The sequence below is a fragment of the Lineus longissimus genome, chromosome 18, assembly GCF_910592395.1.
Source record: "Lineus longissimus chromosome 18, tnLinLong1.2, whole genome shotgun sequence".
In the NCBI taxonomy this organism is placed as follows: domain Eukaryota; kingdom Metazoa; phylum Nemertea; class Pilidiophora; order Heteronemertea; family Lineidae; genus Lineus; species Lineus longissimus.
The window spans coordinates 10,624,561-10,639,328 of NC_088325.1; the positions used below are offsets into that span (position 1 = coordinate 10,624,561).

Sequence of the window (14,768 nt, forward strand, 5' to 3'; positions counted from 1 at the left end):
GCAATTTTACCTGGATATTCGTTTGACCAAAACAGGATGAATGTCAATTTTGAATGTCGCTTTTGATATAAAAAAAGTACGAATACAGTCTACTTAACAAAAGGACTTCTGAGTTTAAGGACTAAATGCAATTTAACTTGATACCAACAAGGGAAAGTACTTGTAATTTCTCATGTTAAGGTATAGATTCAGGTGAAATTGGAAATCTTTTACCTTTACAGTACAGCACCTGACGACAGAAACCATGATTATCCATTCTAAAATACCTTGGTACCGTAAAGTCAACTTTTAAATGGAAAATGCATAAGCCTCGTTCTGAGAGTGGATTGTTTTGGACACGCAACCAAGATGCTCTACCAAAGTTCCCTCGGGTTGCACTAAAATGTGGAAACCATGCACACGTCACCCCGTACGTTAAAGAGCAGACGAAAAAATGTCAAGAACAAGATGGTGCTACGTTCTTCCAGGAATCGGCAAAAAGTTGACTTTACGGTACCAAGGTATTTTAGAATTGTTGAATAAATTTGTTAGTTCAATGTAACCTGTCTCTTTCTTCATGAACTTCATGAACTTACCTTGCCATGATTGATGTGCCGCCCCATCTGGAGCCCCGAAACCGGGCTGCGACGTCAATGGAATTTCAGCTCACTTCAGAAGTTTGAGGCTCTCAAAACACTGCTTCAAACACAAATCAGCCAAGGAAGCATCAACCACCCTAATTTTTTTAATGGCACTACACATATTTGCCGAGAAAAACACTCCAAATAGCCCATTTGCGGGGATTTTAGCATCACTTGAGCGAGCCGATGCGAACTAATGTAATCAGTGTATTCGCCAGATATGATTACTCGATCATGCTGACAACGCTGTATTTTGCTTCTCGAAAATGCCTTTTGATTACATTACCAATGGAGGCTGTTGCACACGATATCACTCTTGCATGTTTTACAGATTAAGTGCCGAATATTTATGTGAATGGGTCAATTTCGATTTGATTGACAAACTCGGGCATCAATTTTGAAACAAGAATATTCGGTCACCTCAAGGATTTCCCCTCAAATGCTTATTTACCAATATTGAATTCGATGTGTTGAATAACTGACTCCGAATCGCAAAAATGGGAAGTATGCCGGAATATATCTTGGTCATTTTCACTATGTGCATTTATTTTGCTTACGGACAAACATCAGCACATTTTAGGCTTGTAACCGAAAAGGATGAAGCTTTCGAGGGAGGAATTGAAGCCGATATTGCTGTGACCAGTCACATTCAATGTTGTCTGGCATGTCTTAGTAAACCTGGATGCGCGGCGGTAAACTTTCAATATTTTTCGGTTGGTGTCAATGAGAGAAAATGCGTGCTATTAAAGAACATTGATGCAGTAGCAGGGAAAAAGCAGAGACCAGGATTTGGTACGTTTGTTGCAGTTTCAAGATTAAACCAGGTAGGTACTCTTGAAGTTTATTAGTAAAAAAACTAATCTGATATTTCCTATTGCACTCATTGTGAAATTTCAATCACTAAAAGTAGTAAAACTGACCTTCAATTAGTTGTTCTAGGTAAAAGAAGAAGTAACAGACAATCATTAAAATGGTTAAGAATTACTATTTCGAAGGATAAACAACAAATTTCACAATCGGTGCTATAGGCAATACCAGAAAAGTGGACAATTACAATGGGACATACATGTACGTGGTAACTTTCACTTTTTAATTTAAAAAAATGTTATTTACTTTGTGCTGTCATCAGCCTGCAACTAGTCTTGAAAGGATCCCCGTTTTGCGAGTTGTTGCTAATTATGGCTATTGATAGTCGCTACTTTCTGCCGCGTCACGAGTTAATAATGTCAAAAGTTGCTATGTGGCCGAGCCAACATCAAAATTTGAACTTGCATTTCACATTTGGCGGGCCTCTCGTGACTTTTACTCTCTACGGCTCTTGGCTACCTGAGTTCCTTAGCATTTTTCAATTTGATTCTATGTAGACGCCATTTGACCGGTTGAAGGGCCCCGCACAAAAGGCCTTCTCACTTGTGATAGGCCGTGGTCTTCAATTAATATTGAAACTGCACTCTGGTGATACAGACACATCAAAACTGGCAAATAGGGTCAACATATTCCTATGTTTTAAACGTACGGACACAATAAAAAGACAAAATTAACTAAGACAATAAACCTGGGGGGGGGGGGGGGGGGTGCGCCAATATCGATTCGGTGTATTCCTGTTTCGCCTATTCCTGTTCCGCCTATTCCTGTTTCACCTATTCCTGTTTCGCCTAATTCCCGTTTCGCCTATTCAAATGTATTGCTAACCTCCCCACAGACGTAGGAATATGAACCGTCCCTTACTGACCGACCAAACCCGAGGAGAGCCACATATGTACGCATTGAAACAATACGTCAATGGAGAGAGGGACATAATGAGTTACGTTGATGCCATCAGTTACCTTGTCTGACATAATATCATGATATGTATTTTCCACCTTGTTTGACTTTATATGTGCTGTACCTACATGTATATTATGACATGGGTTTTACAGCTGATTTTGATCAAATAATTATGAGAATGTACAATATTATGTATTTTTATCAAAAACTCATGAATTCAGTTTTCATAAAATAAACGACTGCTTTACTCTACTTAATCTATTAGTTTTTACTGTGTGTCAGTATGGTCCTATGGTCCATTCGCCTATGGTCAAATAAGTCCCGGACTGTCCCCGCTTTCAAGGTGACTCTTTCAAAACGGTCATGGCATAACAAAGTTGATGGCATTTGATTAGTCAAATTGTCATCACATCGTTAACATCATCCAATTGTCCCCTCACATTTTCCCCATAAAATGGACATGCATCCCTAAGGTTCCCCGTGGGAGAGTCGATTTATTGTAGGGGTACTGGAAAGTAGGCGAAACAGGAATAGGCGAAACAGGAATAGGCGAAACAGGCATAAACCATCGATTCGACCAGGATATTGACATTTACTCATTGAGCCTTGTGAGGACACTTGTCTCTTATCGAAACACTGTCTGATGTTGGCTAATTATTTATTCATAGCTGATAAGCTTCTGTGTTTATTATTGGACATGGGTCTTGCATGCGCTGTTGGAATGAGTAGACTAGGATAGCCTAACGACTATTTCAAATTTTTATGATTAATAATTACTTTCTGATGGCTTGTTATTACAGGAGAAGTTTTCCTACTGCACTAGTTCGGACAAAGGTAAGCTGTTCGTTAATTCGACATATTTTGCGAATTTACAAGGGTCGGCTTCATAAGTAAATCTATCAATGCAATTATTGTTTTCTTCTATCGTCTTGGAGATAAACAATGGCCTTTACAAAACACGGATCTTTCATTTGTAAATGTCACTGTCCTTTTGGGCCGCTGTGCGAAAACTACTGGGCCGACTTCTACAAGTTAGTTTTTTCTAAAATCAAATTTTTGGACCCAACACAATTTCCAAGTTGGAGATTTGCCAATCAAGTTAATTTTTTTTCTTCATTGAAGTTCTTTGACAATGGTTTGGGTCTGGTCAGGGACCGAGTTTTTCTGATAAATATTTGTTAATCAAACTTGGCACATTTGAAGATACACTTACATTTTTTTAAACAAACTAAAAAAATTCCCTGAGGATTTCATCGAAATTCATCCGAAAGTAAGCAGTACAGCGGAGAAAATGTCGAAAGCATTATTGAAATGGAAAAACTCACTGAAATGGAAAAACAAATCTTTGGTCTCAAAATTAGATTTAGGAAAAATCAAGCTTCGACGAAAGCGGCCAAGTTGCTTTCACACACAGCGGCCCAATAAAAGGACAGTGACATTTGCTAAATGAAATACGCCGATATATCATACTTAAGTGTTTTTTGTTAGCTCATTATTTATCGCTAAAACGGTGGAGGAAACGAATGAAGGCATTGATCGCTTTTTAATGGTAAAATGAAAACCCCCAAATATTTTCTGAGATTGTGACAAACCTGTGCGTGGTGCATATCTATGTTGGCTATAAAACCATTTAAAAAGGTTTTTCAAAAGCTAAAAAATCTTTATTACTAAGAGTGCAGCTTGAAATCCTATCCCTTTCCTATGAATATTGACCATTGACAGGTAACAACCACAACGCTAGGATTACCATTAGTGGCAAAGATGTCCCTATTTCTTGTGAGGATCACTGGCTGGTCATACAAAGACGCAAGGACGGCTCTGTGGACTTCGAGCAGGATTGGGCTGCCTACAAACAGGGATTTGGCTCACCGACAGGAGAACTCTGGCTTGGTAAGTTGAAGCGAATAAGTAAAAAAAGATGGTAACAACATTAATGTTTCTTGTGAGAATCATTGGCTGGTCACACAAAGACGCAAGGACGGCTCTGTGGACTTCGAGCAGGATTTGGCTGCCTATAAACAGGGATTTGGCTCACCGACAGGAGAACTCTGGCTTGGTAAGTTGAAGCGAATAAGTAAAAGAAGATGTAACAACATTAATGTTTCTTGTGAGGATCATTGGCTGGTCACACAAAGACGCAAGGACGGCTCTGTGGACTTCGAGCAGGATTTGGCTGCCTATAAACAGGGATTTGGCTCACCGACAGAAGAACTCTGGCTTGGTAAGTTGAAGCAAATGAGCCAAAATCGATGTTTCCTGTGAGGATCACTGGCTGATCAGACAAAGGACGCAATGATGGCCCTGTGAACTTCGACCAGGATTGGGCTGCCTACAGCATATAAAAGATCGCTGGAGACAGTCAGGTTGCTACTTCTCCGGCGTGGTTAACGTGTCTCGATTTACACGTGAATTTGCACATACTCGAATAAGTTTGGAATACCGAAAGCGAAACACGATATCCAGTTGATATCATTCCTTTTTTTGAAAGTGCAATGTAACTCGAGCTATTTCGGCTTGGTGACCAGCAGGTATTGTGTCACTACTGACCTGATCTTGAAACATCGTTGCAGAAACCAAGGAGCGCACATACAACTGCGGCTTCACTTGGCCATTTCAGATCAGTTGAATGTACCGAGTGGAACTGTCTGTGCCTCTGAACTCACAAGTCGGACGCGTTCGACTCTGCCACGGCACTTACCCGTTTTAAGAAGGTCAGCCGGCCAGTGTTGGCTCTGTCGAATCCAAAGCTCTGGCGCCATATTCATATTGATTCAATCGCTATAATCCTACTTACAGGTAATGAGTACATTCACTCCCTGACGAGGATGTATCCATGTACCTTAAAAGTGGTTGTCACAGTGGAGAACGGGACGGAGTACTGGGCACAATACAAGCGGTTCTCTATCGCTGCGGAGGCGCGAAAGTACGAAATGGCGGACGCGGTCTATGATAACGGGACGACGGGAGATTTCTTCACCGATACGGCTGTCTACGGCGGGGCTCTTGGTGTTGGCTTTTCAACAAAAGATCGTGATACAAATGAAGCATGTGTGAAAAGGTATAGAGGGGGCTGGTGGTATTCGAATTGCTACCAAGCCAACTTGAATGGAGTTTACGGCGTGGAGTGTGATAAAGATAAGACTTATTGCATTAAGATTGTGCCGCTACAAAGATATGGACTGAATATTGTCAAAGTTGTTATGAAGATCCTGCCTAAGCTACCTCTGTGAAGATGACTGCGTTTTTTCTGCCTCTTCCAGTCACACTTTATGATTCGTAAAAACTAAAATGTCATGTCAATTCATAAACGTGATAGGCATAGATAAAGTGATGTTTTCCGGCAAAATCGTCACCCGGTAAAATTTTTTGGCGACTATTAAAGTGCTGCCATCTAAAACCTTCCGTCCTTTGACACACAGGCAGACAAGGCAGCTTTCCAGTATGGGGAGTGACCCATGCTTGTCACCATGCGCCGTCACTTGTTAGCATAATATTAAAGCTATTTAACTTCACGAACATGACTAACTTCGGTCTCTATCGTATTCTAGTAGCCTCTCCACTACTGTCAAGTGAGGCAAGGATCCTATAAGTAGAAAATGTCTGTATTTCTCGCTACAGTGGTCGTTTTTTTTGACAATGTCTTCTGGCGCGGAAGAAAGTGGTGACAATAGCCCGATTTTCCCGAGTCGCTAGATTAATAAACGGGTTCGACGGAGGGATTGATAGTTCTAGCTGTGCCGACATGTGGCCATTAGCACGTGCACCTTTATTATGCCGTCGGGGTAGATGTTTGCAGACAAATTTAGGGGTTCTGGGGCCATGAGCGGGTTATCACGGTCAACACAGAGGACTGTGACAATACACCCCTCTACCATACCACGAACCAAATTTTCTCCCACGCAACCGTTCCAGGCATTGTCACTAACACATACACTCTTTCACCAGTCTCCTCCATTCACTCATTACAGAGATTGGTACTTGACGGCAATGAACTCGTCATGAACTCGATTTGGGGGCGAAAGCTTCCGGTGACCGGTCACGTGTTTTTCTGTAGGATGGGTAACCTCGATCCAAGTGAATAATCTGCAATACTAGAGCGCTCGGTATGACAGTGCATCCACTGTGTGCACTGAAAATGTACGCTCGCCTCAGGTAAATAAACGAGGCCTCCTGGACCTTCCGCTGCGCGGCGGATAGGGTCGAGGTTACCTGGACTAGCCAACACGGAGTTCCTGGTTGCGTTAACTCTGGTCAATTGGCGCCATTTTCCATCATCTTCGGAAATTTCCGAACTTTTCAGAAAAGACCGGAACAGTCATAAAGCGCACCGTGTGCAAAACGACCACCGTGATCTGTGCAAAACTGAACTTTGTGAAGGAACCAAGCCATAAATGGTGTTTTTAAAGTGCGTGAGATTGGTTGTTGCGTAAACATCTGGTCCATGATTCACTGGCATGGTATGCTCGAAAGGCGTAGAGTCACTGCCCATTTGTTTTGTGAGTTTTGAGGAGAAATACCGCAACGTCCTCTATCTAGAACTCCTAGAAGGTCCGTAGTTGAACTAGTACACAACCCATCACACATTGACTGGATCATTCACCAATTTCATCCTTTGCAATATTGGATGAACCTCGTACCTTCAGCTCTGGACTGTGCTCGCACTACACTGTTGTACAGTTAGGAGATTAATACTGCCATTTGGGAACGAAGTTATCGTTCGACAAGTTCTGTTGGTAAAAGGTAATTGCTGTGAATGGTTCTATCAGGCAAGACTCTCGTAACAGTCTCTAGACGTGAATCCTGTAATCTTATAATTCCATTGGGCCGAAATACAACAGAATTATTTCTGACAAACTGATTACAGTTTTCGCTCGATAAATCAGATGGAATATATATTCTATGAAAGAGCTCTACGGTTCCACTGTACCAAAACAGAGCAAATACAATTATTCTGGATAACTTTTGACCAACTGAATGCAATTTTAGCTACATATAACAAATGACTGGAAGAACTAAATACAATTTTAACCGGATATAACAAATGAAATTTTCCTAAACACATATCTTTCTCTCTTCCTGAATGGATTTCGTCAGGCCGGACGTTTGAGATATGGCATTCGCAATCATACAGTTTCATAGGGCCATACTATACACCAAAAGCACTTTTGACCGACTGAATGCAATTTTGACCCATTGAATGCAATTCCGACCAATTAAATGGAATTCCGACAAATAGAAGCAATTCCGACCAATTGAATGCTATTCCGACCAATTGAATGCATTTTTGACCAACTGAATGCAATTTTGACCAACTGAATGCAATTTCAACTAAATCCAACAATTCATGAAGTTTTCCAGGATTCGTCGTTCACTGCTACAGTGGAACCGTATGATGGTAAGAGTAAACTAGGTCTCCTCTTAGGTAACCATTTTATAAATGCGATTTAACTTGACTTATCTGCTAGCTTGCCGCCTGGTAAAACCACTCGCCTCCCTGCAAGATCTCGATATTATTTGGGTGGTCGATCGCTACCGTAGCTACAATCCACCCTTGCGTCTGGAATTGGCGGAGGCGCTATGACTTGGCACGAAAGGCTGTTCTAGCTTTTATACCAATAGGATTTCAACCGGATAAAAGATACTCGAACCCGTTTGAAGGACACAGAAATGGAGTTTAACTAAAGATCTTTGTTATTAAGTAATAGTAATTAATGCGGTAACTGGATTTTCGTTGATACTTTCCCTTCACAAAAGCACTGGATTAAACTGGCTGCCGTTTCAACTGAATACTCTTATTTTATACTTAAACCGGCTGACTTGGACTCCACATTTCTTCTAGAAAAGACAGATCGACTTTTACGTCCATGTAGGCCTGCCTGACAGTAGAAGCGAAAGAAATGACAATGCATTTTCGGATAACTTTGACTTACATTTTCTTCGTACTTGCAAAAGGACAATCATCAGGTCATTTTAGGCTTGTCACAGAAAAGGGTGAAACCCTCTCTGGTTTACCTGTGGCTGGGGGTGCAATACGTGTGGACAGCTTGATCGAATGTTGCCAGGTTTGCCTCAGTAATTCTAATTGTGTTGCGGTGAATTTTCAACATTTTCCGGACTTTGTTAAGGATCGGTTATGTGTTCTGCTAAGCTATATCAATGCAATAGCTGGGAAAACGGAGAATGCTCTTGGATTCAGTACATTTGTGGCCGTATCAAGAGCCACAGAGGTAAGTTTACCACAACATAGTTCCCTCTTATGTACGTGTACAGGCTCGGGCAACAGTAAACGAACACCTGTAAATCATTCGCTACTCTTAATCGACGCACTGATTACAGCTTGAATCACAGTATGTTTTCACCAATATTATCGCAGTCAACTGCCCGGACGAAAAAAGCCAAAAAATATAATTAATATATCACTAATTGAAAGTATCCAAAGAGCAAAATAAAATTACCTTGAGCACCCTGTTTCAAACTGATCCCAAAAGTTAAAACTATTGGCCTCTCGGTATACATATTCCTAGAATATAGAAAAGAAAATGTCCACCCCGGGGTAAGATATTTGAGATAAAAGGCATGACCGCTGGATCATTTTGCACAAAAACAATGATTTCTCTTATCTTATACCAATCAATGAGCTCCAGTTTTAAGCAATAAATATAAAAACTTTCTTGGTATCGATTTTTTAAATGTTGATAACGTTTAATTCTTATCTGTTTCGAGTGCATGTGTATCTGTTTTGCTCTATAATTCTGGGTTGACCACACAGGCTAGAACTTGAATTCCTAAAGCAATTAGAACTTTGAAATGAAGTGAGTGCCCATTTAAAACATGGAAAGCTGTGTTTTAGAAAACAAAGGGGAGACTCCCACCCTTGAAACTGGCATTCACTTTGTTTTGAAAGAATTCTAATTCATTTAGAATTACAAGTTCCAGCCAGAATCGTAGTTTCTATGGTCAACTCTCAATTCATTCTACAAGGTGGCTCAAGAAAAGCCATGTATATTTTCACCATCCGCAGACAAAAAAACATAGTTTCAGTTGACGGGCCTGGAAATGTCCTTGTGTTCGCTAGATTGTAAATGATTCTAAATGATGAAATGAGGAACATCTCTGCGTGTTTTTAACAGTTTTTTTAGCAAGACTAAAAACGTTTTTATGCGAATTCGATTCCTTACAAGTTGTTTACAAAACAGCCCATGCGAAATCAATGACTGATAACAAGATAGACCAACAAACATGATAAAGTTGTAAATAATAAATAATTGCGAAACGTCTGGTGGTGGTTATGAAGGTTTTAGCATGACTCAAGATGCTTTTTATGCGATTTCTAGTAATTTCAAGTTGTATTCAAACAGCCCATGTGAAATCAATGTCTAATAAACGCAGAAACTAATAAACCTGTGAATAATTAATTGACAAACAGTTTGGATTGTTAAGATATTGGTTGCCAAAGTTTATGAAAAGTCACTTTGGAAAAAAAAATTCCTTGGTCAATCGGCAACATTGGAAGATTTAATTCAGTTATTGGCAATGTTAAAGGGACAATAAGGGCATGAACTTACCACGGCGGAGTATGTTACCAGAAACGATCACCATACGCCGATTCCGAGATTAATCCATACTTGATACTACATGTACATGTATAAGATTATGATGATGAGAACTAAGTTCTGCTCTACTATAGTCTATCAATAAACACATTTTAACTACTACTGATACTATTTAGAGAAATCACGGCCCTGCGGGAAGCCATTTTTGAATTAAAATCCATCATTTTACACATCCTTGTTGTCCCGTTAAATTATCCTTCCAATTTAAATGGGGCCTTTGGGCAGGAGTATGAGTTCACATCGGTAGTCTCTAAGTGACTACAATGCAGCGTTAGGTACTGGTTGTGTTTGACACAGCAATAATTAGTTATCTCATCCATGTACATGTACAAGTGAAATAGTTTCGATGATTTAAGAAATAGGAAAGACCCCTATCGCCGACTGTAACTACATACTATTCTGACCTGTCTGGCTCCTGGCTATAGTCGCCCTTTAAAATATAAATATTTCCGGTTTGATTAGTTCCCTTGCTGACTCTTTACAGGCTCGGTTTTCCTATTGTGCAGGTTTGGCCAAAGGTGAGTCGTGCATTTTACTTTGTCACTTTTCTAGAACAGGGGATTAGTATTGGGTTATAATGATATCATTATTATAAGGTTATATTGGGACAATATTTGCACACTTAATGCCTGGCCTCGTGTCCAAAAGGAATCGACTCCTCAGTGTAAAGTACGCACCTGGTTTACAACATGCATCGCGCTAAACAGAAAACCAGCCAGCACGATCAGCGATCGTGAACCTCAGGTCTCACTGGCCAGTGCGATGGACTCCCCGGGCGTGGCGACAGACTTGTCCCGGACACTGGATGCACGGCATGTCCCCAACGCGTGAACTTCAAACTTGTCTAGTTGCCAGAAGCGGCCATTTTTTGAGCGCAGTATGTGCACTCCACGTTGGAAGCGTTTTTAGATTAGGCTTGGGAATGATTGATAATGCTTTGAGACAGTACAACTGTACCGTATAAAATGCTATAGGTATAAGAACTGACATTTCATTAACTGCATTTGTCCCAGGTGCACATTTCTAACGTTTAAGGCATCGATGTTATTTGGGCAAAAAGAAGACTCAACCCGATTTTAGATTAATGTCTACGTTACTACTTCCTTTGTCTTGTTGTTGTTCTTCTTCTTCATAGCGTTCGTTCTGCACTTGGAGGTGTTATTCTCAGGGGAGTATCCTCCGCCTCGGTAGGAAATACCGCTGTGAAATGAAGCTTCAGAAGTTACGTTTTTTGGCATTGAGCTCACATGATGTTGATTATTTCAACAGGCACCGGCGTCAAATCAGTGACCATCAACGGCAAATCTGTTGCGATCCCTTGCGATAATAACTGGCTGGTCATTCAAAGACGCAAGGACGGCTCTGTGGACTTCGAGCAGGATTGGGCTGCCTACAAACAGGGATTTGGCTCACCGTCAGGAGAACTCTGGCTTGGTAAGTTGAAGCGAATAAGTAAAAGAAGATGGTGACAACATTAATATTTCTTGTGAGGACCAATGGCTGGTCACACAAAGACGCAAGGACGGCAGTGGACTTCGAGCAGTGGACTTCGAGCAGGATTGGGCTGTCTACAAACAGGGATTTGGCTCACCGACAGGAGAACTCTGGCTTGGTAAGTTGAAGCGAATAAGTAAAAGAAGATGGTGACAACATTAATATTTCTTGTGAGGACCATTGGCTGGTCACACAAAGACGCAAGGACGGCTCTGTGGACTTCGAGCAGGATTGGGCTGCCTACAAACAGGGATTTGGCTCGCCGACAGGAGAACACTAGCTTGGTAAGTTGAAGCTGAGAAGTCAAAATGGATGGTAACAACATTGATGTTTCTTTTGAGGATCACAGGTTGGTCATATAGTCTCGCCCGGATGTCTCAGTGGACTTCCACTGAGCAGGATTGGGCAGCCTTTAAACGGTGTTTGGCTCTGATTACCAACAGGTGAAATCTGGCTTGGTACCCCTAGATTAAATTTGTATGTCATTGTCTTCACTTTCGTTTTTTTTCTGTTCTAAATAGTTTTAAAAATTCAATGTTTTTCACCCGACAAATAGTCATTGCATCACAATACCAAGGGAGCCAACGGTGCGATTATGTCTGCGTGTCGTCAGATATTTTTCACCCTGGAAATGACTTCGCAAGCTGAAGCCACCAGGCGAATCAATAGCCTTTGTATCGAAAGTAACTTCGAACAAATACATGTAAAGGTGTTGACAAGTTTTTCCGGAGTTCGATAACCAAGCAAACAAGTTCTTCCCTTTTGCTTTATCATGACAGTTCATACTTTAGAATAGACTTGCATTCAGATGCAGACATCCTACGCAATAAGCACCCATATTTACCATTCGAAGTTGCTTCACATAGGCTACTGATTCTCCAGCCTGACTTTTGTAGTATATAATAAGTAGTTGCAAGAGGTAGGCTGGTCATCCGCCCCCCTCCGCCACAGTCCAGCCAATTTACGCCATAAATGGATACAAAACGTGTCATCCACTCCAATCTCTCATGATACTTTGATTCTTTCTACTTAAGGTAACGACAAAATTCACCACTTGACCACGCTGTTTCCGTGTATATTAAAAGTAATAGTCACATCGGACAATGGGACGGAGTACTGGGCACAATTCTCAGGGTTCTCCGTCGCAAACGAGGCGCAGAGTTACACGATGGTCGACGCGGTCTACGATGGCGGAACAACCGGCGACTTTCTTACCAACACTGCGCTGTATGGCTACGCTCTTAATTTGAGCTTTTCTACGAAAGATCGGGATCGTCCAGGGCATAGCTGTGCAAAGAAATATAGAGGGGGCTGGTGGTACTCGAATTGTTACCAAGCCAACTTGAATGGAGTCTACGGCGTGGAGTGTAATCTTTACAATGCGCACTGTATTAGGATTATAACACTTCAAAATTATGGATTGAAAATTGTCAGAGTTGTGATGAAGATACTACCTATCGTATTGTAGGGAAAGAATGCAGATCAAAATGGACAAAATGACAGCTGCAGGCATCGTGTAAATTAAACCATGGCCTCATTATTGAAATGTCAAGTAATGTGTTTATTCGAGTCACACAGGCATTTACCATAATGTGACTGGCTTTAGAAAAATGCCTGAAAGTTGGTTGTAAACAATAAAACCAGTGCTCTTGCCGTGCAAAACATGCCCATTCGGCCGGCATTTCTATGCAGCAAATGAATCAATGTGTCATCTCACTTCATTTTGAAATCCCTCTAGCTGTGAATGTTACTCTTCTGGGCGTTGAGTCAGGTGTAAAGGTTACTTGGCGGCCAGGCACTTGGTCGTCAACTGTAACTAGTGCCGTAATAACAAGATTGATAACAACCAAACTCATCGATAGGCACCCGATTGAGTTCATGATGCGCATGTAGCCTCTTACTTTCTTGAATCGCTGTTCCATTTTCTCTTCGAAATGTGGGTCAGCAGGCTGAGGGGCACTAAACTCTTGAAACAGCATCTTCTTATTGTAAAGGACCTTCGCGTTATTCTGCAATAGATATTGAGTGAATTTCATTCTGAGACCAATATAACGGTAAATCCAATTATAGTTTCACTGAGTCGCTCAAAGTGAGGTGACACAATACTTTTGATCTTGAAGAACTCCCAAAATAAATACCTTAACTTTTACCAATATTCAGCCATGGCGCTGAGATATGTCCTATCGGTTTCCAGTTAGTTCAATGCAATCAACCTCGGAATAAGTTCGATTCGCATCTAAAGGAACAAAAGGCAATTCTGACCAAGCCAATCACTTCTGGGCCAAAGATTACTTACTATCCAAAGAAGAACCATTCCAACGAAAACCTGTAGAACTATTGAGAGTATTATCAGCGTCATCAACACCACATTGAGGGCATGTACAGATATCTAGAGTAGATCAGTTGCCGTAGCTGGGATGCATTCGACGTCAGGAGGGCGATTGTTAGACTTCTGTAAGAAGGAACATCACAGTGGAAAGTAGTATCGGTTTACCGGTATGAAATACGGGCTTACCGCAAGAGGAAATGACTACCCAAAACAAGCAGACAAAGTCCTATCTTAATTTGGAGGACGTAATGCCACACAGGGCTTGTTCTTATACCTTTTACACTTGCAGTGCGGCGGGCCTGCGCTGGTCTACACATTTGTGGTAAAATGTAAAACCAAACGTAATGAAATGGTGGCACAATGTAAAATAAAAAAAAACACAATACAAAATAGTTCTAAGTCGATTTATCAACAGTTATTTTCAAATTTGTATCGCGCTGGCAATAGAAAATACATGTAGTTCCAAGTTGGTTCATGTATAGATACACACCGTAACGGTAATTTTTTGTGACAGTAGATGGCAGTTGAATAAACATTATGCGCACTTCGTAAAAAAAGAAAAATATGACAGAAAATAATTTCTCGCAATAGTGTGTTTAACCCTGTTCAGTACTTACTGTGAATTAGAATTTGAATCCTGGGCTGATGTGTCATTGTTGGGGACATACAATCCCCCTTTTTGGCAGAAATAGCCATTTTCTCGCAAGGGTCGCGGCTTAGTGTACCGTACGATGAAACTACATGTATTGAAATTCTCCCTCCCTTTATGTCTTAAAAATGATTTTTTTCTGACGATGTCCGAGTCAGGAGAAGTTGTCGAGTAGTTCGCACACTGGCGAGAATACCAGCTAGATAAAAGCCTTTATGCAGATTCAGGAAAATTTATATTCATATCATTTAATTGGATCACGAGTTATCTCATGTACGGAGTTAGTTAAAGGTCCA

The 14,768-nt window shown here is 41.0% G+C and overlaps 2 protein-coding genes across 2 annotated transcripts; both read left to right on the forward strand.

The window, feature by feature from the left end:
- The first annotated feature begins 940 nt into the window (after window positions 1-940).
- On the forward strand, window positions 941-5,856 carry LOC135502375 (angiopoietin-2-like). The gene is made up of 4 exons (XM_064795163.1): window positions 941-1,444; window positions 3,188-3,221; window positions 4,110-4,277; window positions 5,184-5,856. The coding sequence occupies exons 1-4, from the start codon at window positions 1,118-1,120 to the stop codon at window positions 5,615-5,617; spliced, it is 963 nt and encodes a 320-aa protein (XP_064651233.1). The 5' UTR covers window positions 941-1,117; the 3' UTR covers window positions 5,618-5,856.
- Window positions 5,857-8,290: 2,434 nt separating this feature from the next.
- LOC135502222 (ficolin-2-like) lies at window positions 8,291-12,962 on the forward strand. Its single transcript, XM_064794879.1, has 4 exons — window positions 8,291-8,614; window positions 10,485-10,518; window positions 11,270-11,434; window positions 12,529-12,962. Exons 1-4 carry the CDS (start codon window positions 8,291-8,293, stop codon window positions 12,960-12,962), a joined length of 957 nt encoding a protein of 318 aa, XP_064650949.1.
- Window positions 12,963-14,768: the final 1,806 nt, after the last annotated feature.

What these genes read in the sequence shown, in the direction of transcription:
- LOC135502375 (XM_064795163.1), top strand. Translation starts at nt 1,118, where the DNA reads ATGGGAAGTATGCCGGAATATATCTTGGTCATTTTCACTATGTGCATT. An exon ending in CAGTTTCAAGATTAAACCAG is followed by an intron (nt 1,445 to 3,187) that starts GTAGGTACTCTT and finishes TTGTTATTACAG; the next exon opens with GAGAAGTTTTCCTACTGCAC. An exon ending in GACAGGAGAACTCTGGCTTG is followed by an intron (nt 4,278 to 5,183) that starts GTAAGTTGAAGC and finishes TCCTACTTACAG; the next exon opens with GTAATGAGTACATTCACTCC.
- LOC135502222 (XM_064794879.1), top strand. Translation starts at nt 8,291, where the DNA reads ATGCATTTTCGGATAACTTTGACTTACATTTTCTTCGTACTTGCAAAA. An exon ending in CCGTATCAAGAGCCACAGAG is followed by an intron (nt 8,615 to 10,484) that starts GTAAGTTTACCA and finishes GACTCTTTACAG; the next exon opens with GCTCGGTTTTCCTATTGTGC. An exon ending in GTCAGGAGAACTCTGGCTTG is followed by an intron (nt 11,435 to 12,528) that starts GTAAGTTGAAGC and finishes TTTCTACTTAAG; the next exon opens with GTAACGACAAAATTCACCAC.